Here is a 22,094-nt window from a genome sequence, read left to right on the forward strand (position 1 = left end):
GTCGGTCAGTTATGTCCAACTCTTTGTGACCCCATGGACTGTAGCCCTTCAGGTTCTTCTGTTTTTCTGGGAGTTCCCAGGCAAGAATACTGGAGTGGGTTGCCATGCCCTTCTCCAGGGGATCTTCCCGACCTAAGGATGGAACCCGGGTCTCCTGCACTGCAGATTCTTTACCATCTGAGCCACCAGAAAAGCCCTTCAACATCTTATGCTGGATCAAATACACACACACCACCTTTGTACAAACTCACTCGGTCTCAGGGGTACTGCCCAGTGCCAAGTCACACAGGTCACTGATTTGTGATTGACAACTCGTGTTTTGACAATAAGCAGTGAGTCACGAGTATCAAGGAAAAGCGGTGTCACTGGGGCTGAAAGACCGTCCTTTCTTGACTCTTCAGGTGGCTGCCTGCCAGAGAGGAGGCATTGCGCAGACTCTTGTGCAAACAGGCTGGTTGGCGTGTGCCTGCGGAAGAGGCCACCTGCCGGCATCTTCCCGGGGAAGAGGTAGGATGACTGAGATCATGTATAGAGAGTATTTGAAGACCTGGAAACAAAAGACCTTCTATGCATAGGAGATTTTCGGCCACCACCCCCAGGCCAAAATAAGCAGCCTTTTCTGCCGCTGCAGATGTGTGTTGAGAAAGCTTGACAGCATCAGTGCCCAGACACGTCTAATCACCTGCATCCTCTACTAGCTTCCACCTGGAGTCTATGCTCATGACAGGCTTTGAGCACCTCTTTCTGCCAAGCCATGGCTTAGGTACCAGTTTCCCTCAGCATCACTGATTATCTGTGGTCAGACCTCCTCTGCCGATATTTTTTTGTGTCCATTGGCCTTTCTATTTTTCATTATTTCATCAAGATTGTATCGAGTGCCTACTATGTGGCAAGCACTGTGGAATGAGCTGGAGATACAGGAACAAAAGCATAGGATCTGTGTCCCCGAGTTGCTTCAAGGCCCGTGGGAGCAAAAGGCACACAGTCCAATCAGATACGGGTATGTGTATGTGCGTGCCAAGTTGCTTCAGTTGTGTCTGACTCTTTGTGACCCCATGGACTGTAGCCCACCAGACTCCTCTTATCCATGGAATTCTCCAGGCAAGAGTACTGGAGTGGGTTGCTGTGCCCTCCTCCAGGGGCTCTTCCCGACCCAGGGATTGAACCCCTGTCTCTTATGTCTCCTGCATTCAGGTGGGTTCTTTACCACTAGCATCACCTAGGAAGCCCCAGGTACAGGTGACCAAATGGTAAAAGTGATGAGAGGTGGCATGTCATTCCCTAGCAGACATCCAGGGAAGTAGCTTGTTTCATGTGCTGCCAGATCTAATGATAACTGAGCCTAAACTCCGATCTGTAACTTTGAGTCATTTGTCCAGGTTCCTCCGTCTGAAACCACAGAGCAAATGACACTCCTCTTCCGTAATGATGGAACTTTGGGTATGTAAGCTTCTCTTCCAAGGCTAATAATCTCTTGACACGGAGTCTAGACCTGTCCTTGTTTTAATTGCTATCTTCTGGGTATATTCTAGTTTCTTACTGAAGTGGTAAAGCCAGAACCCAATACAATATTATGGGTTTGGCTGGAGAGAAAAGTCAGAAAGACAAATAAATGAGGAATAATTTTAAAAAATAATATAGTAAAAAAGATTCTAGCAATGTGTATGTGTGTGTTTAACATATGGGATTGAGAGAGAGTATATTTTTATCTTTAATTTTCCATAATGCAAAGTCAATTCAAAGACATTTTAGCATAACATAATTGATTTTGATTTAGATAAAAACTTACATGTTCATTCTCAGGCCTGTTTATGTTAAAGTCAAGTTATGAAAGCTTGATGGAAATACCTGACCAGGCAGGTACTGTGGCTATAGCCTCCTCAAATCAGTCTTGACCTCTCTTTAACCTTTATCCATTAGCCAGAGCCACAGCACCCCGGGAGAGCCTTCACTTCCAAGTAATTCTTAACCTAGCCATACACATGGCTTTCTCTCTGTGTCAAAGCCATAACTAAGCCTTTCCTCCCTGCAGACAGCTGTGGAGAAGGCTCAGCAAAATGGCCAGGGACAGCCATTCTGCTTACAGTCTCTGTGAATTGTCTACAACACAAGGAGTCCCCCTTCCCTATTCTGAGGAGTACAACCTAGGTGACCACACATTGCACCTGGACACAGATTGCCTGTGACGTCTGCCTTTAAAGCACAACCCAAGAAACCTATTTCTAATCTATATTGGGAGACTGTCAGGGTCGGAATTCACCTGTCATAGGTAGATTGGTACTTGGCATCTCTTCCAACTCTATATCTCCAAGAATCCCTTGCAGCTAGGTTTATGGATGTAAATTGGGCTCCCCAGTGAGAGGCACTCATGGGAGATTTGAAATGGGGAACTCAGGTCAGATATATGAAGCTTTGGCCAATAGTGCTGGCAAACAGGGTCTTAAAGATGCTGCCACTTTTCTGTAGCAAAATTCTCTTGCATAATCAGCAGCTCATATGAGTAGAGAGGCAATCATAGTGGCAGGCTAATAGTTTCCAGAGTCCCATAGGGGCTGTGCTCTGAAACACAGCTATTCCCAGGGCCACCTCTCCAGCTTCTGTTTGGGGAGGAAAAAGCAGTTTTCCTTATGGATTGGGTCAGCGGTGTAATGCCAGGAGTCATTCCTGGAGACCCAACCTACAGCCTAATCCTTCCAGCCCCTCCAATGATTTTGTGAGCACCGAACCCCTTTCCACTTAAAATTGCTATGATACTTTGCCTTCTGAAACCGAGGAACATTGTTCAAAGGTTGTGTCTGAAAGGTGATTTACCCTTTTTTACCTTCAAAAGTGCCTTGTGATTACTGTTAAAGCATGCTGCACTAGAACTTGAGTTTTAGTCCCATGTCTGTTGCTTGTCACCTATGCCCATGACCTTCAAAGAGTCACTCAGCTCTCAAGTCCTTTTCCTTATCTATCAAATTAGGCAAATGACATCTGCTTTGCATATGTGAGCATCAGTGCAGAGAATGGGCTTCAAGCAGTGAAATGTGACTGCTTGAAGTGTTTTCTCCTCAATCTGCTGCTGCTGCTGCTAAGTCTCTTCAGTTGTGTCTGACTCCTAGCGACCCCGTGGACTGCAGCCTACCAGGCTCCTCTGTCCATGGGATTTTCCAGGCAAGAGTACTGGAGTGGGTTGCCATTGCCTTCTCCACCTCAATCTAATATCCCCATGCTGCTGCTGCTAAGTCGCTTCAGTCGTGTCCGGCTCTGAGCAACCCCATAGACGGCAGCCCACGAGGCTCCTGTCCCTGGGATTCTCCAGGCAAGAACACTGGAGTGGGTTGCCATTTCCTTCTCCAATGCATGAAAGTGAAAAGTGAAAGTGAAGTCGTTCAGTCGTGTCTGACTCTTAGTGACCCCATGGACTGCAGCCCACCAGGCTCCTCTGCCCATGGGATTTTTCAGGCAAGAGTACAGTGGGTCGCCAGTGCCTTCTCCGAATATCCCCCTAATGAAACCCAATCTCTGCCTTTCACAAAGTCTCAATTAGAAAATGTTGTCTATTCATCATGAAGTGAGAAGTATCAAATGTCCTGCCTCATAAAATTTTGTTTAGGATTCCCTATGGCTATTTGCAAACTGCAAAATGCTCTGACACTCTGGAGAGTTGATATTTATGCAACAATTTCTAAATGATTAAGTGAGAAGGTGGCCCTTTGTGATCCCCATGGACTTTATGGTCCATGGAATTTTCCAGGCCAGAATAATGGAGCGGGTAGCCATTTCCTTCTCCAGGGGATCTTCCCAACCCAGGGACCGAACCCAGGTCTCTTGTACTGCAGGCAGATTCTTTACCAGCTGAGCCACCAGGGAAGCCCTGGTGAAATCAAAGGACTTTTTAAAGTCAGGCCGCTGTCAAGATAGACATTAATACCATTTAGCCTATGAGCCCGATTGACGTGAGTCTGAGTGAACTCCGGGAGTTGGTGATGGACAGGGAGGCCTGGCGTGCTGCGATTCATGGGGTTGTAAAGAGTTGGACACGACTGAGCGACTGAACTGAACTGAACTGAACTGAGCCTGTGAGCTCAGGGTCGTACAAGAAAGCCTGTGGAAAAAGAAAAGTTTCTGAAATCATATCAAGCCAGACTGGTAGCTGCTGAAACTCTACCATGCACAAGGCTTGCTTTAGGGTTAGGGTTGGGCATTGGGCCTTAAGCGAGATGTGAAAATAAGTACACTTGGGAAAATGTTACTGTCTGTAAATTATATATCAGTGAGCCTGGCTAAATTAAAAGAAAGGCACACAGAACTAAATATAATGGTTATTCATTTTTCATTCCAAACAAAGCTTGCTTGCCATGTATAATAGACCCACTGCACAACACACTATAATTCCCTCCTCTGTACAGATAATTGCTGTTTGCCACACCCATGCCTACTCTCGTTCTGCTGTTCCTTCTCATGGGAATCTCTGCCCATCGTGCCTACCCGATTCTCAGCTCCTTATGGCTCTAGTCAAAGGCCGCCTACTCTGAGAAGGTTTTCTTAATTCTCTAAATCTAAATTAGTCCTTCTCTGCCATTCTAGTTATTCCTATATGTTAACTGTAGTATGCATCCTTTTTCTGCCTCCTGTTAATTTCTGTTTAAATTATTTTGTTAGGTTTTGGTGATTTCAATCAATGATCATCAAATCTTTGTATATTTCAGTTAGCTATTTTAACTGTGGAACCTAGCATAGTGTAGCACTGGTAGTGAGCAAAGTTTGCTGAGTTCAATTTGGGGTGGATCCTACATGCCTTAGGAAGCATCACTACGAACAAAGCTAGTGGAGGTGATGGAATTCCAGCTGAGCTATTTCAAATCCTGAAAGCGGATGCTCTTTAAGTGCTGCCCTCATTATGCCAGCAAATTTGGAAAACTCAGCAGTGGCCACAGGACTGAAAGAGGTCAGTTTTCATTCCAATTCCAAAGAAAGGCAATGCCAAAGAGTGCTCAATTTACTGTACAGTTGCACTCATTTCATATCCAGCAAGATTTTGCTCAAAATCCTTCAATCTATGCTTCAACAGTATGTGAACCGAGAACTTCCAGATGTGCAAGATGGGTTTAGAAAAGGCAGGAGAACCAGAGATCAAATTGCCAACATCTGCTGGATCATAGAAAAATCGAGGAAATTCCAAAAAAAATCTACTTCTGCTTCATTGACTATGCTAAAACCTTTGGCTGTGTGGATCACAACAAACTGTGGAATATTCTTCATGAGATGGGAATACCAGATCATATTATATGCCTCCTGAGAAACCTGTATGAAGGACAAGAAGCAACAGTTAGAACTGGACAAGGAACAACAGACTGGTTCAAAATTGGGACAGGAGTACCTCAAGGCTATATATAGTCACTCTGTGTATTTAACTTATATGCAGAGTACATCATTCGAAATGCTGGGCTGGATGACTCACAAGCTGAAATCAGTATTGCTGGGAGAGATGTCAGCCTCAGACATGCAGATGATACCACTTTAACCGTAGAAAGTGAAAAGGAACTAAAGAACCTCTTGATGAAGGTGAAAAAGGAGAGTGAAAAAGCTGGCTTAAAACAGCATTCAAAAAACAAGATTATGGCATCTGGTCCTATCACTTCATGGCAAATAGATGGGGAAATGCGGAAACAGTGTCAGATTTCATTTCCTAGGGCTCCAAAATCAGTGTGGACGGTGATTGCAGCCACAAAATTAAAAGACAATTGCTCCTTGGAAGAATACCTATGACAAACCTAGACAGTGTATTCAAAAGCAGAGACATCAATTTGCCGACAAAGGTCCATATAGTCAAAGCTATGGTTTTTCCAGTAGTCATGTAAGAATGTGAGAATTGGACCATGAAGAAGGCTGTGTGATGAAGAATTGATGCTTTTGAACTGTGGTGTTGGAGAAGACTCTTGAGAGTCCCTTGGACTGCAAGGAGATCCAACCAGTCAATCCTAAAGGAAATCAATCCTGAATATTCACTGGAAGGACTGATCCTGAAGCTGAAACTCCAATACTTTGGCCACCTGATGTGAAGAACGGACTTACTGGAAAAGACCCCGATGCTGGGAAAGATTGAGGGCAGGAGAAGGGAGTGACAGAGGATGAGATGGTTGGATGACATTACTGACTCAGTGGACATGAGTTTGAGCAAACTCAGGGAGATAGTGAAGAACAGGAAAATCTGGAGCGCTGTAGTTCATGGTGTTACAAACAGTCAGACACAACTTAGCAAGTGAGCAACAACAGCAACATACCTTTAACTGTAGCGAATGTTTGAAAAGAGACGTTGAAAGGCTATTGATGAGGCCTCAGTGAGTCTTTCCTATTATTTCCTGTTTTCTCCTTAGCTGCTGCCTGCCTGCTCTCCCCACATAAGCAAGTGTCCACCCATATTTTTAGGAGCCGATAATATATGGTAGCAGGCCGGGGGTATTAGAACAATAGAAGATAATGTCACCTTTTTAGCTTTCATTATAATTCTATGTAGGGCCAGATCCATGAAATTTCAGGGAGGAGAAAGATGTATAATTTATTCAAATCTTGATTAAACCAAATAAATGAAATGCACCAGTGGATTCTGTAAGCACTTGCCCTGTGTGCATTATATAATGACTGTATCTATTTTTTTTTAATTTTGTATCTTTATTTTTTATTTTTCATTGGAGGATAATTGCTTTACAATGTTGTGTTGGTTTTTACCATACAACAATGCAAATCAGCCATGAGTATACGTATGTCCCCTCACTCGACCCTCCCCTCACACTCCTCTAGGTTAATAAAGACTGTATTTTAAGGGATGTGCATCCCCTCTCAAATTCACAAAGAAGGTGAGAAAAAGAACAGACAGACAAGAAAAAGAAATATTGGAGAAGTGTAGAAGGCGTGTGACCAATCACCAGAAGAAGTGAAATCTGAGGAGTCATTAAAATTATGGTAATGCTATTAATGAGAATGATATGCATACATTTGTATAGAATTGTAACATGTCTAGTTTCTTTTTTTTTTTTTTACATTATTATCTCATTAGACCTTCAGGATAACCCTATAGGATAGACAGAACACAAGTTTCATGTGAAGAGATGGATTTAGTACAACAATATGTCTTTTTGACCTCTGTGAACATAGCAAATTTCATTGTAAATGATTTAAGGAAATATGCCCATCTGAAAAATTTATTAGTTGGCATTTTGCTTTAAGTTGTCAGACTGTACCACTAAGGAGCTTAATGCCCATTAGTGGCTTACCAGTTAGGGTCAGAATCAGCCAATGTTACTCTGGAGCAAATGGAAAAACAAAATGAGTTTCTGTGAACTGGGGGTTTTGCTCCATGTGGGCTTGAGCATGGTCTTGAAGCGTTTATTAAGCTCAAAATCTGGCCAAAGCAACAGGTGCTAAGCATTTGATTCTAAACATCTGTCTTTCTCTCTTCTTTATAGTATATCTACATGTTGAAACAGACACAGAGCTGGAAGATGGGAAGCGGATCAGAAATGCCCTAGGTTGGTTGCAGGTAAGTGAGGATCAAACCCTATCTGCTTTCACTTCTCTGTCCAGCTGGTGTGATGTCACCTAGAAATCAGCCAGAACCTGCAGCCTGAGGAAAAAGATAAAAAAGTAACTCTCTATGGTTTTGAAAAATTCGTTCTTTTGCCTCATTTATTCTGCTATGGATTCCTTCTAATATACTGATATATTTCATTTCTGTTATTGTAATTCTTCAACTCACTTTGGTTGTTCTTTATTTTTCCTGTTTGCTAAAAACCTCTTGCAATTTCTCACTCTATGCATCTGTTCTTTTCCCAAGTTCTTGAATCATCTTTACCATGATTACTTTGAACTCTTTTCTTCAGTGGATTGCCTGTCTCCACTTCACTTAGTTAATCTGTCTTCTGGGTCTTTGGTTTTGAATAGAGACATGAAAAACAGAAAAGTATTTGAGATTGGGCTGACTTTTTCAAGTTAGACATTCATTTGTTTAGCTAAGAAACTATCACTGTGCCATATAACCTGAGGACACATAGATAACACGATTCTCATACCTGAGGAGCCCACAAACTAATGGGAAAGATAAACACGGAAATGAACAATTCCATAAGCTTGTCTACAAGAGTGTGGTGATAGGAGCAATGGTCTGTTTAAAGGTGTGGGGAAGGCTTCTTGGAGGAGGTGATGCTGGAGGGTGCAGAAACGAGTTTCAGTCAGTGGAGAAGGAAGATTATTCCAGACAGAGGAAGTAGTATGTAAGCAAAAGCACAGGGGCATGAATGGTAGGAATGATTTGCTAAAATGGTGATTCATAAAAATATGTGTCAAAGTCTAAGTTAAGATGGAGGAGATTACACATAAAAATAATTTCTAGAAGATGTTTCCATACTCAAAAGCTCACTACTCTGGACAGCACAGTGCTAGAACAATGTGTCTCAAACTTTAATGTGCATAGAATTTGAACAGGAATCTCACTAAGATGCAGATTCTGATTAAGTGAGTTTGAGGAGGCATCAGAAATTCTGCATTGCTAACATGCTCCCACAGAGAAGGCAATGGCACCCTACTCCAGTACTCTTGCCTGGAAAATCCCATGGACCGCAGAGCCTGGTAGGCTGCAGTCCATGGGGTCGCTAAGAGTCGGACACGACTGAAGCGACTCAGCAGCAGCGACATGCTCCCAGGTGATGCAGATGGGGCTAGTTTGCAGACCATTCTGTGAATGTGAACAGCAAGGGGGAGAAGCACAGGTGATAAGCCTAGCTCCTAACTTGAGGCTAGGGGTGTGTGTGTACGTATGTGCACGCTTGTGCACGCACAGATGTGTCCACCATGGGCTAGGCAATGAACAGCAACAGATTTTTAAAAACTTTTTATTTGTATTGGGATATAGCCGATTAACAATGTTGCGATAGTTTCAGACGGACAGCAAAGGGACTCAGCCCTACATATACATGTATTCATTCTGCCCCAAACTCCCCTCCCATCCAGGCTGCCACAGAACACTGAGCAGAGTTCCATGTGCTACAGAGTAGGTCCTTGCTGGCTATCCATTTTAGATATAGCAATGTGTACCTGTGCATCCCAAATTCGCTATTTCTTCCCCTAGCTCGTCCCCCTGTCAACCATAAGTTTGTTCTCTAAGTCTGTGAATCTGTTTCTGCTTTGTAAATAAGTTATTTGTATCACGTCTTTTTAGAGTCCGCATATAAGGAATGTTATACAGTATTCCTTCTCTGTCTGACTTCACTCGGCATGCCAGTCTCTAGGTCCGTCCACGTTGCTGCAGATGGCATTATTTTATCCTTTTTAACAGCTGAGTAATATTTCATTGTATACAACGTACCCTGTCTTCTTTATCCATTCCTCTGTCAATGCACATTTAGGAGGAAACAATGCTTTTAGAGTAGTGACAAGATCACATCTATGTCTGAATGTGCAGAAAGTCTGGGAGTGAGTGGAACAGGATACAAGGATGAGAAGCTGCTAGATGAATTGAAGGATGGATATTGGGAGCTTGAACAGTACAGTGGGGCAGCAGGAAGAGAGAGGACAGGGCGGATACAAAAGATCCTCAGGAGGTGAGACAGACGGGGCATGAAGATTGACTGGGTGGAGGGGTGTGGGAAAGGGCCAGGAGGAGGAGGAGAGAATGGCTCCTAAGGACCAGTCACGGGGGGAGGAGGTTTGGTGCTGCCGTAGATAATACAGGAAGAGGAAATGGTCAGGTCTGGGTGAAAAGGAGCCTCCAATTGACCCAAGCAGAGCTGCTCAGAAAGCTGTTATGATTCAGAACTAAGGACTGGGAGAGCTGGATAGTCCTGGAGGTTAGGGGAAGCCACAGCATTCAGAGGAGGCAGAGAAATGGATGAAGGATTCAATACGGGATAGCCCGAGGGGTGAAAGAAGAGCAGACAGCATCATAGCAAGTGGAAGCCAAGTGTTCAAGAAACAGATCATGTCAATGTCAATGTCAAACACTGCAGAATGGTCACGTAAGAATGAGGTACACTTAGCATTTAAGTGCTGAAAGTGACTTTAAGGGAGGAAGTTCCAAAAGCACTGTGGTTGCAGGACCACATGGGCTTCCCTGATAGCTCAGTTGGTAAAGAATCCACCTGCAATGCAGGCGACCTGGGTTCGATCTCTGGGTTGGGAAGATCCCCTGGAGAAGGGAACGGCTACCCACTCCAGTATTCTGGCTGAGAGACTTACATGGACTGTATGGTCCACGGGATCGCAAAGAGTCAGACACGACTGAGTGACTTTCACACACACGCAAGGAAAGCGTGGCAGGTAGAGTAATGGTTCCCCAAAGACATATCTGCCCTGATCTCTGGAACCTATGAATATTACATGTTATATGGCTGAGAGATTTTGCAGCTGTGACCTAAAGTATGGACCTTGAGTTGGGGAGATTATCCAGATGAGGGCTCTGATCATACGCCAGCCTTATAAGTGAAAGAAGGGGCTTCCTTCATAGTTAAGTCAATAAAGAATCTGCCTGCAATGCAGGAGACCCGGGTTTGATCCCTGGATCAGGAAGATCCTCTGGAAAAGGAAATGGCAACCCATTCCAGTATTCTTGACTGGAGAATCCCATGGACAGAGGAGCCTGTCTGGCTACAGTCCATGGGGTAACAAGAGTTGGATAGGACTTAGCAACTAAACCACCACCAAGTGAAAGAAGAGGCAGGAAGTGTGGACCAGAGAGACAGGATGTGACCCGTCAACCCACTACTGTTGGCCTTGAAGATGGAGGAAGGGGCAGTGAGCCAGGGACCTTGATGACTCTGGAAGCTGGACAGCTGTGAAGAAAACAGAGCTCCTGGTCTCATAACTGCAAGGAATTCTGCTAACAACCTGAATGAGGAGGATAAAGGATTCTCTTCTAGAGCCCCCAGAACGGAATCCAGCCGACCGACACATTGCCTTTGGTCTGCAGAGACCTATCCCAGACTGCCGAGCTCCCAAACTGCAAGATGACACATGGGTGGTGTTTTAGCTGCTGTTGGTTGATATTTGTTACAGCAGGGATAGGAAACAAGGTTCTCGTCTAGAGTCATGGCAATAATAAAAAAATCAGCTACTCGTTCAAGATGCTTGAAGGTTAAAATACAAGATTATGAAGCTTGGAAATACATTCATAGGGCAAATTTTGGAGTCACTTTTTCTTTGGAGTAGGAAGTGGGATGGTTAGAGCCAGTCACCTGTTGACCTTTGACACTACATCCTTTGAGCTCTTCACTGGATGAGGTTGATTGATATGTAAGATCCCTACATTTGCTGGAAAGACCATGATTTATCCTTGCCCGTTTTTGGACTTTATTTACTTATGTGTGCATGCTAAGTTGCTTCAGTCGTGTCCAATTCTTTGCGACCCTATGGACTGTAGCCCCCCAGGCTCCTCTGTCTGTGGGATTCTCCAAGCAAGAACACTGGAGTGAGTTGCCATGCCCTCCTCCAGGGGATCGAACCTGCACCTCTTATGTCTCCTGCATTGGCTGGCAGGTTCTTTACCACAAGCGCCACCTGGGAAGTCCTTGTTTATTTATTTATGCCTGATCTTATTTTTAAGAGCAGTTTCAGGTTGACAGCCAGGCTGCGGAGAAGGCACAGAGGCTTCCCGTTGCCTCCCTCCCTTTGACTCGCACAGCCTCCCCTCCTGCCGACATACTGCTCCAGAGTGGCTCCATTTTACAATGTAGGACCCTACCTTGATGCTTTGTTATCACCCGAAGTCCGCTGTTTACATCAGGTTTCACTCTTGGTCTGGTCCGTCTTTCAACCTAAAAATAGAGATCCCACCAGCAACCTTTTGGTAAATTGCTTCCCTGTTGTCATCGCTTTGTGGCCCGATGGAACAAGCCCCGTGGCTTGATAGCAGTGGACACGTGCAGCCCAGGGTATCTTTAATTTCCCCTGCTCTGTCTCCTTCCACGTCTCCCGCTTAGCAGCCCAGCTATTACAGTAAGAGCTTAATGTGTGCCCTGGCATTGTTGTGGTATCATTTAGACGATTGCACGCTGGGCCGACACTAGTCAGAGGCGGCCTGTGCATTAAGGGCTCATCGTTATCAGCTTATTGGTTGCGGTCGATGGAACAGTGGTAAACCTCAGACCTTCCACTGAGACACGAGCCTATTTATGCTCTTCCCTCATCCTGTCCTATTCCCTCCTGTTCTGTCCCTTAGAAATGCTGCCTTTCTATGTTATTTGAAGCCAGTGGATAGCTGGGTGGCTTTTTCAGTCTTGCCCACCCCTTAGGAACATAGAAATATCAGTTGGTGAAGTCACTGTTATTACTCATTTAAATGAGAAAGTCCCAGGTACTGTAGTCATGGCCAGGGTATTTTAAAACATCTCTTTTATAATTCTATACGTTTCAATGTACTTTTTGATTTCTGTGTGTATTGCAGTTGTCTCAGTTATACTCCTTTGGTTTTGAAAGAAAGTTTCTAGAAGCCAGGTCTAGACTTATCTAAGGTTTATTTAGTGTGCTATAAATACAACATCTGATGCCACACCATCGATTTCTCATTAACACCGACGTGTGCTTAGTCGCTCAGTCATGTCCAACTCTTTGGAACCTCATGGACTGCAGCCGCCAGGCTCCTCTGTCCATGGGGATTCTCCAGGCAAGAATGTTGGAGTGGGTTGCCATGCCCTCCTTCCAGGGGATCTTCCCAACCCAGGGATCGAACCCAGGTCTCCTGCATTACAAGCTGATTCTTTACTGTCTGAGCCACAAGGAAAGCCCTTTAACACTGACAAAGGCTTACGAATCTAAACAAGCCCTTCCTTTACTTTTTCTGCATCTGTCTACATATTTCTTTCGCAGGTGTTCTACGGAACTATTTCTTTATGCTCATCATTCAGTTCAATTCCTAGACACGCTGCAGAGTGCACAGACTGATAATACTAGCAGCAATGCTTCTTATAATGATCATCAGTCCATTTCTCGCTCACAGGTGCTCCGGGGGGCAGGCAGGTCTCCAGTGACACATGCACGTTTTCAGGGGCCGCATGCATGCTCTCCTCCCCTCCAGAAATACCCAGACTCAGCCTACAACCTTGGCCCCAAAAGAATTCCTTTTATTCCGTGGGTGCCTGCTTAGTCACTTCAGTCGTGCCCAACTCTTTGTGACCCAGTGGCCTGTAGCCTGCCAGGCTCCTCTGTCCACGGGATTCTCCAGACAAGAAAACAGGAGTGGATTGCCATTTCCTCGTCCAGAGGATCTTCCCAACCCAGGGATTGAACCCATGTCTCTTGACATCTCTTGCATTGGCAAGCGGGTTCTTTACCCCTAGCGCCACCTGGGATGCTCCCCCCCACCTTTATTCCAGAGAGATATAATTATGAGGTGAAGGGTATGAGAGCAGATTGCATTCTGGGAGCTACGTACCCATCAAGTTATATGTTTTTCCTATTTTTGCTGTCCTGGGCCTCCTTATCCTAGGTACTGGCTGAGTCTATTTGTCTTCTGTTTTATGTTTTGTTTTTTGGCCATGAGGCACGTGGGATCTTATCTTCCCAACTAGGGATCAAATTCATACCCCCTGCATTGGAAGGTGAAATCTTAACCACTGGACCATCAGGGAGGTCCCTGGGTCAGTTTTTCTTATCATGCCCATCTGAGAGTACAGATACTGAATGATGCAGGTAAATTCACAACTAATCCATTGCCTGCATTCTCTCTGAATGTTTAGGACCAAATCCTATTTATCCATCCTCCTACAAAGTTACCTGCTTCTTACCTGCTTGGAATTCTCTGGTGGTTTTCTTAATCTTTTCTGGAAAAGATTAAGTTTCCCTGGTGGCTCAGACGGTAAAGCGTGTCTGCGATGCGGGAGATTTGGATTCATTCCCTGGGTTGGGAAGATCCCCTGGAGAAGGAAATGGCAACCCACTCAGTACCCTTGCCTGGAAAACCCCATGGACAGAAGAACTTGGTGGGCTATACCATGGGGTCACAAAGAGTCAGACACAACTTCACTTTCACTTTCTAAAGATGTATAGGTGCATGAATTTAGCAGCTAGTACTGCTAACTACTGTGAAACGGGAATTTTACCAGGCAATGAGAATACTTACAGGAGTGAGACACTGTTTCTATGCTCAAGAAACTCACCATCTGTGACTTATTTTTAATATGTGTTGCCCTGAGTTTGGGTCATTTGACTGGTAAGCATCAAATATCTCATTGGATTGTTCATCCTGGAGAGTAGTTAATGCAAGTCAGAAGCACGTTGGGTATCAGAGCTCACACTTACCTCCTTCTGAGCATCAGATGGCATCTTTGATGCACTTCAAATCTTCAGGGGGAGTGCATGAGAGTAAGCCAGGCATGCCTTTGTCATCCTCTCCCTTGACCTGTGGGTACCATATTGTCCTCTGTGAGGGCCTGTGGGAGGTGAGCAATCTGATGGACGTCTGTGTCTAAGAGAAGCAGTGATTCTGTGACTTTGTTGTGATGGCCAGAGGTAGGCACATCTTGAAACATGATCTTAAATGTTAAGTACAAATATTCTCCGAATTAAAGGCACATTTCTTTGCTTTGTATTCCATGTGTAGAGGAACCTAATTCAACACCACCAGTTACGAATTCAGATAATAGGATTAATTGAAATAATAATTCCTTCCTTTCTTATCCATGACCCTGTGTCAATGATACAAAAGCTCTGCAGACATATCATATGTATGAAAACAAATGTTTGCATTTATTGAAATAACTTTTCTCTTTGTAAACTTAGCAGATTGGTTGTAGAATGTTGCCCACAGGGAAAGGGGTATATGTGAGCACTTTTAGGTCAGTTGCTGTGCATCTGAGCAGTTGTAGATACACTGGTAGTGAAGTTGATGAGAAAGAAAGGAGGGGTGTTGGAGAGGGAGGAAGCTGGGAGATGTCTTGGATGGTTTGGTGCCCATGTTCAGTGGAATAGACTATGCCAGGGCTGGTTTGTGGGAGTCGGCGGGTGAATATCAAGAAAGCAGGGTGCTGGTCTTGGGCACAGATTCCTGACAGAACAGATATGAATGGGTGCTTTAGGCAATCCAAGGAGATCTGATTTGCCTTTCTTTTTTTAAAGATTTTTTGACACCCTTTAAAGTCTTTATTGAATGTGTCACAATATTGTTTCTGTTTTATGATTTGAATTTTTGGCCACGTGGCGTGTGGGATCTTAGCTCCCCAGCCAGGGATTGAACCCATACCTCCTGCATTGGAAGGCGAAGTCTTAACCACTGGACAGCCAGGGAAGTCTCAGATTTGCTTTCTTTCGATTCCACTTCAACGTAGGCAGAGCAATGGCAGGTGGCGTTTGTTCAGCTTGTGCCCCTAAAGTCTCAGGAGATGGGCAGCCATCTTCCACTGGCTTTGCTTTGAGGAAGTCGATCTCCTGGACTGGCTGCAGCCGGCGAGCAGCCTGTGGCCTCTGGGCAGCCACTCCTGAGGTCACATCCTCCCATGTCCTGAGGACACAGAGCGCTTTGGCCAGGGGATCCATGACCGCGTCCTCCTGGGTCAGAGGCCTTCTTGGCTTGGAAAGCTTCCTGGGTTTGCTGACATCAGCCTCGTGTGGAGGAGGATTGGCCTGGCTGCTGAGAATATACATGGAAGTGAATGAAGTCCGTGAAGAAAAAGGAAAAGAAAAACAGCTCAGCCAGACACGCCCTTGATGGCCATTGTTCCTCCCTTGGAATCTGTGAGCTGGAGAGGAAGAGGTGACCGGGGAGGCATTTCCTAAACACAGATGAGGAGAAAGAGGCTGGGGAGGCCGGAATCGGTCAGGAGGACTCGAAAGGCCGTGCTCTCCTGCCAAATAGGGTGATTCTAAGGAACAGCTGTGATGACAGGAGCCTAACAACTAGGAATTTCAAAACAAAACAGAACGCTGTTATCATGGCCTCCCCAGCCAGGGGGTCCCTGGAATCCAGGGCTCTGCCCCTCACCACACAGAACCGGGCAGACACATTCACTCTTCAGCAATGTCCCAACATCCTCTCAGTGACAGACACGCATTCCTCTGTCTGGAAAACTTTCCTCACGTCTAACACCGAGCCCTCCCGCTGCAGATGAACTCCGGCGTCTCGTCCCTCGGTTCCGGAGACGATGGGGTGGAAAAGGACCTGTCACCATTTCCTCCTGAAGAATTCTTCAAAACACCGCTGATTTTCCCTCGGCCCTTCAGAACTCATTTCTGAAATGGTCAGTTCTGGAGAGTCCCGGTCAGATGCTTCTGCTCAGGGGGAAACGAGCTTTCATTACTCAGCAGAGTAGAAGGGCAGAAATGGGTGCCCCTGTTCTGATTAGTCAAGGAAAACCCTTTGCCCCCAACTCTGGTTTCTTCCCCACCGAATGCAGCATGCTGGTTAAAGAGCGTTTTTGTTTCTCTTTTCTGGAACCCATTGTGTGTGGTGTCCAAGACACTTAGCAGCTCGTACAGCTGCAGTTGTATTAAACTTCCCAGGCGGTCCCCAGAACTCTCAGGAGGAGTGAAGCTGCCCCAGGGAGGGGTGTGTCCCCGTGTGTGTGTGTGTGTGTGTGTGTGTGTGTGTGTGTGTGCGTGTGTCTGTGTAGGAGGAGGGGGCCCTGGGGCTGGGCACCCCCCCCCCCCGCCAGGCCTTCTTTTCAGCTTGAAGCCCTCACTGCCTCTTTCAGGCTCAGGAAGCTGTCCCCACAGTGACACTCACACGCCAAGGAACCACATAATCGTTGGCAAGGCCTTGGCCCCCCCACCCCCCACCCCCGTCAGCCAGACGGGGCGGAGACAGCATTCCATTATTATAACACAATGCCATAAGAGGATGCAAAATTCTTTTCATATTCCTTCTTATACAATAGGGCTCTGAAAACTCGACTTTTCCACCGAAAAGGGAGGTAAAATCAGCTGTATGTGGTGGTTGTGTTTTTGCCAACAAAGGGCTCTTACTCATTGTAGGGGCTACTGTGTGAGCCTGGCTCACAGGGGTCGGCTCCAAACCTCCTCCCGGAGGCCCGCCCCTGGACTCTGAACCTTAGCAACTGATACTGCCCTCAGCAAACTGGCCCAGCTTAGAAGGCTGAGCTCATTTTTCTTGCTCCAGGACCACAAGGCCCTGGAGGGTGAAGCCAAAGCAAGCCCAGGCCTCCTAGGAAGACTCGGACTTGCATTGTCTGCAAAACTGCTGTGCACACACTGGTCTCAAGGGAAGGGCTCACCTCCTCACCTCACCCAGCCCCAGGATGTTGGTGCCATGCTCACCCAGGCCTGGTGGGGACAGGTTGTCCTCCGTCCTGGGTCACTCTGCCTGGGCCTAGCAAGGCTCGGTGCGCACCTTATCAGTGCTGTTGACAGGCTGACTCACAGATCCGGCATGGATGCTGGAACCCAGCAACCCAGATGCTATTTCTAGCTTGGCTGTGGTTCCTGGCCGTGCCTTCCCACCATGGAACCAGGAGGAGAAGTCATCTGCGCCGGTGTTGGACTAGGTGGTCCCTGTGGGGTGGACACCAGGAGACGTGGGACTTTTTCTTTATGAAAGGGTAGGAAATGATTTCTCTATAAAAGTGTAGGAAACGAGTTTAACAGCCCTGGTGATCCTGTCCCTCTCAAGAGTAATCTCTGACTTTGGCAGTGGTAGGAAATGAAATGGATTCAAGAGACCTCTGTGAACTTTTGTAGAGTTCCAATCCACCTTTCAGAGTAAATCTCCCCCTTAATTCATTGTTGTCCTTATTTGCTGAACGTGCATTTATTTAGAATATTGAATGAGAGCTCTTCCTAAAAATCACTACAGACCTTAAGTGCAAGTAAGCATTGTTCTCCAAGCCTTGAAACCCCCCACGAGACCAATTCCTTTACAAGCATCCTAGAAGGTAGGGATTGCCCGGGCAGTATTTCAGACTCTCTTAATAACACCTTATGGGGAAATTATGACACATTTTCTTATTTTCTGTGAGGGTTATACTTGTTCTTTGGATGAAAGGAACTCCATATGTAAATGCAATTATTACTCTGAATTTCTGTACAATCGGAGCGCCAGAGTCTCCTGGGCTGTTTGAACAGGATTCAGGCCTGGATTTTAACAGTGAATATGGGCAAAGAAAAGCCATAAAATCCACGAAACATTAACATTGCTAAAGAGGACCCAGGGGTTTACAGCGTCGAGGGTCAGCAGTAAGTGGTCATGTTTGAATGAAGTGCGCCCTCTGATTAGTGAGAAACGGGGCCTGGCATCTTCCACAGCACAAATACTCTGCTTCTAAGGCTGCCAAGCAAGTGCTTTCAGAAGCTGAATTTTCTCCCCACTCCAGGGAGCTGGCAGTGGACAGCAGAGGACATTCCACTGAAATCAGGCCATTGGGAGCTGAAGACAAAGGCAGCTGATTCAAGTGCACCAAATTGGAGTTTCTCTAATCAAATATATTAAATTCACCATCATTCTTGATTGTCTTAATGGGAAGGAAGGGCAGCTGTGCCCTTCGTTTTCTAAGCATTTTATTTAGTGCCTTGGGGGGCAGGGGGTGTTGCGGAGAGGGAGGGGAAGGAAAGCAGGATGGGAAGAGAAGAGAGGTAGAGATAGCCAAGAAAGCTATGGGAAGCTAATGTCTTTTGTCTTAAAAGTAAAATGATTTTGCATGCTGTTCAGATCCACACTGAGAGTTCCCAGAGCTGTCACTCACCGAGAAAAAAACCCCAAATAACCAGTTTATAAAGCACATTTACTTAGGAGTGGAAGAACAGCCAGCAAACAGATCAGGGCATGGCGGGTGGAGAAGCTTGGAATATTTCAGCAAAGAGAGACGTGGGCGACTAGTGTTAGACTTGCTCCACTGGTTTCATGAAAGCCTGCTCCACTGAGCATTGCTTACCCGTTGCATACTTTGTGCTTCGTACAACAGGATTTAAATGTCAAGACTCTTAGGGACTATATTTTAAATGAACAACCAACAAGGACCTACTGTATAGCACAAGGAACTCTGCTCAATGTTATGTGGCAGCCTGGATGGGCGGGGAGTTTGGGGGCAAATGGATACATATATTGTTGTTTTTTAGTCACTAAGTTGTGTCTGACTCTTTTGTGACTCCATGGACTGTAACGTGCCAGGCTCCACCATAGGATTTCTCAGGCAAGAATACTGGAGTGGGTTGCCATTTCCTCCTCCAGGAGCATCTTCCCAACCCAGGGATCAAACCCAGGTCTTCTACTTGGTAGGTAGATTCTTTACCACTGAGCCACCAGGGAAGTCCAGATACATGCATATGTACGACTGAATCCCTTTGCTGTCCACCTGAAACTATCGCAGCATGGTTAACTAGCTATAGGGAGTGAAAGTTGCTCAGACGTGTCCAACTCTTTGCGACCCCATGGACTACAGCCTGCCAGGCTCCTCTGTCCATGGAATTCTCCAGTGGGTTATAGTTCCCTTCTCCAGGGGATCTTCCCAACCCAGGGATCTCACCCAGGTGTCCCTCATTGCAATCAGATTCTTTACTGTCTCAGTCACCAGGGAAACCCCTCCAACACAAAATAAAAAGTTTGGGAAAACAAAAGAGAGAGAGAGACTTTCAGGGAAACAGATCTCCTCCGTCACCTTCCTGGCTAAGAGCAGAATCCACAGAAGGCCTTTTTCACCATTCGCACGATGGAATTCAAACTTCTGGTTCAGAATCTGATGGCCCGACCTATTGTTTTCTAAGACAGCTTAACAGAAAAGTCCGAGAGTAATGTTTCCTGCCTGGAGTGCCGCGCTACAGACAAGGTCTCGGTCTGCCCCTCCAGCTTCAAAGGAGAACTTGGGCGCGTGATGTCACTTCCTCCGTCTGCTGAGTTGATAACAGGATGAACCTAAACGTGATATGAGCCAGACATTCCACTCTGTGATTTTGTACTTCACCCCATGGGAAGGCAAAGTCCTTAAGCAGACATTGTTTTTGTACTAAGAGCTATGCACCCACGAATGCGCTTCATCAAGGAAAACAAAAGTCCAGGAATCGCCGGCTGGACTCACAGGCTTGCACAGGCTAACGTGAGTCATCCAGGGCTTTGAAAGCTGGTGCCTGTTACCGCCTGAAGCCAGCCTGTTTCTGAGCTGGAATGTGAAAGGCAGCTGGCTGTGTCAAAGGAGCAGAGAATAAAGCCGCAGTGTAAAACGAAGACACAATTCAGCAAAGAGAAGATGATATTAAAATGGAGTCTGCTCCTCTGTCAGCCACTTTCGGAGGGCCCCCTTTGGGAAACAAATGATTCTATTCTTCTTTTTAGAGAACAGAAAAAGGAGTTGGGGGGTTCCTTTCAGAAAAATGTTATCGGACTCTTTAAAAATGTCCGCATTTGAAGGGAAGGTGGCTCAGACGGTAAAGAATCCGCTTGCAATGCAGGAGATCTGGATTTGATCCCTGGGTGGGGAAGATCCCCTGGAGGAGGGCATGGCAACCCACTCCAGTATTCTTGCCTGGAGAATCCCCATGGACAGAGGAGCCTGGCGGGCTGCAGTCCATGGGGTTGCAAAGAGTTGGACACGACTGAGCGACTTACTGCTCAAAGGGCATGTGATAAGGCAGTGTCTATATACCTGGCGGCATTATATCAGAGGACACAATGCAGGCTAAATGGAACTGTTTATTGCTCGGAGGAAATCTAGCAACTAAATCAATCAGCTCGGCTCTCCTGTTATATATGGTGGGTGTCCAGCCCCCTTATGGTGGCTCCTTCCTTTCCCAGGAGCTGGGTGAGGCCGGCTCACAGAGAGGAAGAAACTGCCAGTGCCTTTCTCCCCATACTCCCTCCCTCTCTCTCACACAATGCCCCTTTGTCCCTGTGGTCCCTCATCCCTCAGGGCATGGCCTGAGCTGGGTAGAGGCCGTTGCCAGGGAGCCTCTTATTTCCAGCTTCTTCCTCCTGTGGGGAGTGAGCCTCCTGGGCCAGCTTGGAGTCACATCCAGAGCTACCAGGCTTTGGGGTGGCATCCCGGCTTCTCAGGCTTCATCTGGGTGGTGCCGCAGGGGCCTGTCTCCCCCCGCTACCCCACCCCACCCCCACCCAGTGGCTAGGACCTGGGATCAAGAGAGGGGCGTATGGGTTCTCATAAAGCCCACCCAGCTCATGAAGGCTGCAGAGAGAGCTCAGGGCCAGGAGTCAATCTCAGCATAGCTTGGTCTTCTCTGTGAAATTAGAGGCTTCAGGAGATGACATCAAGGTCTCTTGCAGGTACAATGATGTGTTTGTGTGTGTACTCAGTTGCTTAGTCATGTCTGACTGTATGTGACCCTGTAGACTGTAGCCCATCAGGCTCCTCTCTTCATGGGATTTTCCAGGCAAGAATACTGGAGTGGGTTGCCACTTCCTTCTCCAGGGGATCTTCCTGATCCAGGGATCGAACCTGCATCTCCTGCACTGGCAGGCGGGTTCTTTACCGCTGAGCCACCTGGGAATCCACAGTGGCGTGTACCTCTCAATAATAACTGAGGATGTGGGAGAGAAATACCATGGCCTTCTGAGTAGATGGGCCTCGATTCGAATACTGACTTCACCTTTGTGGTTTTGCTCAGGTTATAAAGCTTCTGTTTCTTTTTTGGGAAAAAAAAGTTTGGACCAAATCACATCTACCATACCAAGATGCTATGTGAGTTTGCTGCTGCTGCTGCTGCTGCTGCTGCATCGCTTTAGTCGTGTCCGACTCTGTGTGACCCCATAGACGGCAGCCCACCAGGCTCCCCCGTCCCTGGGATTCTCCAGGCCCAGACTAGTTTACATAAACCCATGACAGTACTCGAATAAGCTAAATTTATTCTCCAAGACAGTAGTTTCCCCAGACCAGCCCCATACTGGGGATAGAATGGGACAAATTCTTACTCATCTATAGTCAATAGAAGAAAACAGTAGTGATGCTCCTATACATCTCATGCATAATAAAAATATATGTGTGCCATATATATGTTAGTTTACTAAGGACAAGTGTCCTTTCCCAAAAAAGACTAATCAGCGTGGCCTTTACTTTTTGAAATGATAGTCAGAATAAATGAGAATTGGTTTTTAGCCAACTTATTTGGTCAAAAATTAAAAGCTGACAAGCCTACCTTGCAACCAATCTTAATTATTGTTTTCCCCAACT

General features: G+C 46.1%; 1 protein-coding gene across 6 annotated transcripts in view; it reads left to right on the plus strand.

Moving 5' to 3' along the window:
- Window positions 1-22,094, plus strand: part of LOC147361519 (uncharacterized) — a 296,232-nt gene that overhangs the window by 187,022 nt on the left and 87,116 nt on the right. For all 6 annotated transcript variants that reach the window (XR_015138032.1, XR_015138031.1, XR_015138036.1 and 3 more), the window contains one exon: window positions 7,452-7,525. Coding sequence is in view for 1 of the 6 variants with exons in the window: in XM_086329267.1 (XP_086185393.1) it covers window positions 7,452-7,525 (74 nt within the window). In the remaining 5 variants the exon portion in view is untranslated. The remainder of the gene's footprint in view (window positions 1-7,451; window positions 7,526-22,094) is intronic.

The sequence above is a fragment of the Bos grunniens genome, chromosome 12 (genome assembly GCF_055505025.1).
Source record: "Bos grunniens cultivar Pamir isolate PY7600 chromosome 12, Bosgru_T2T1.0, whole genome shotgun sequence".
In the NCBI taxonomy this organism is placed as follows: Eukaryota; Metazoa; Chordata; class Mammalia; order Artiodactyla; family Bovidae; genus Bos; species Bos grunniens.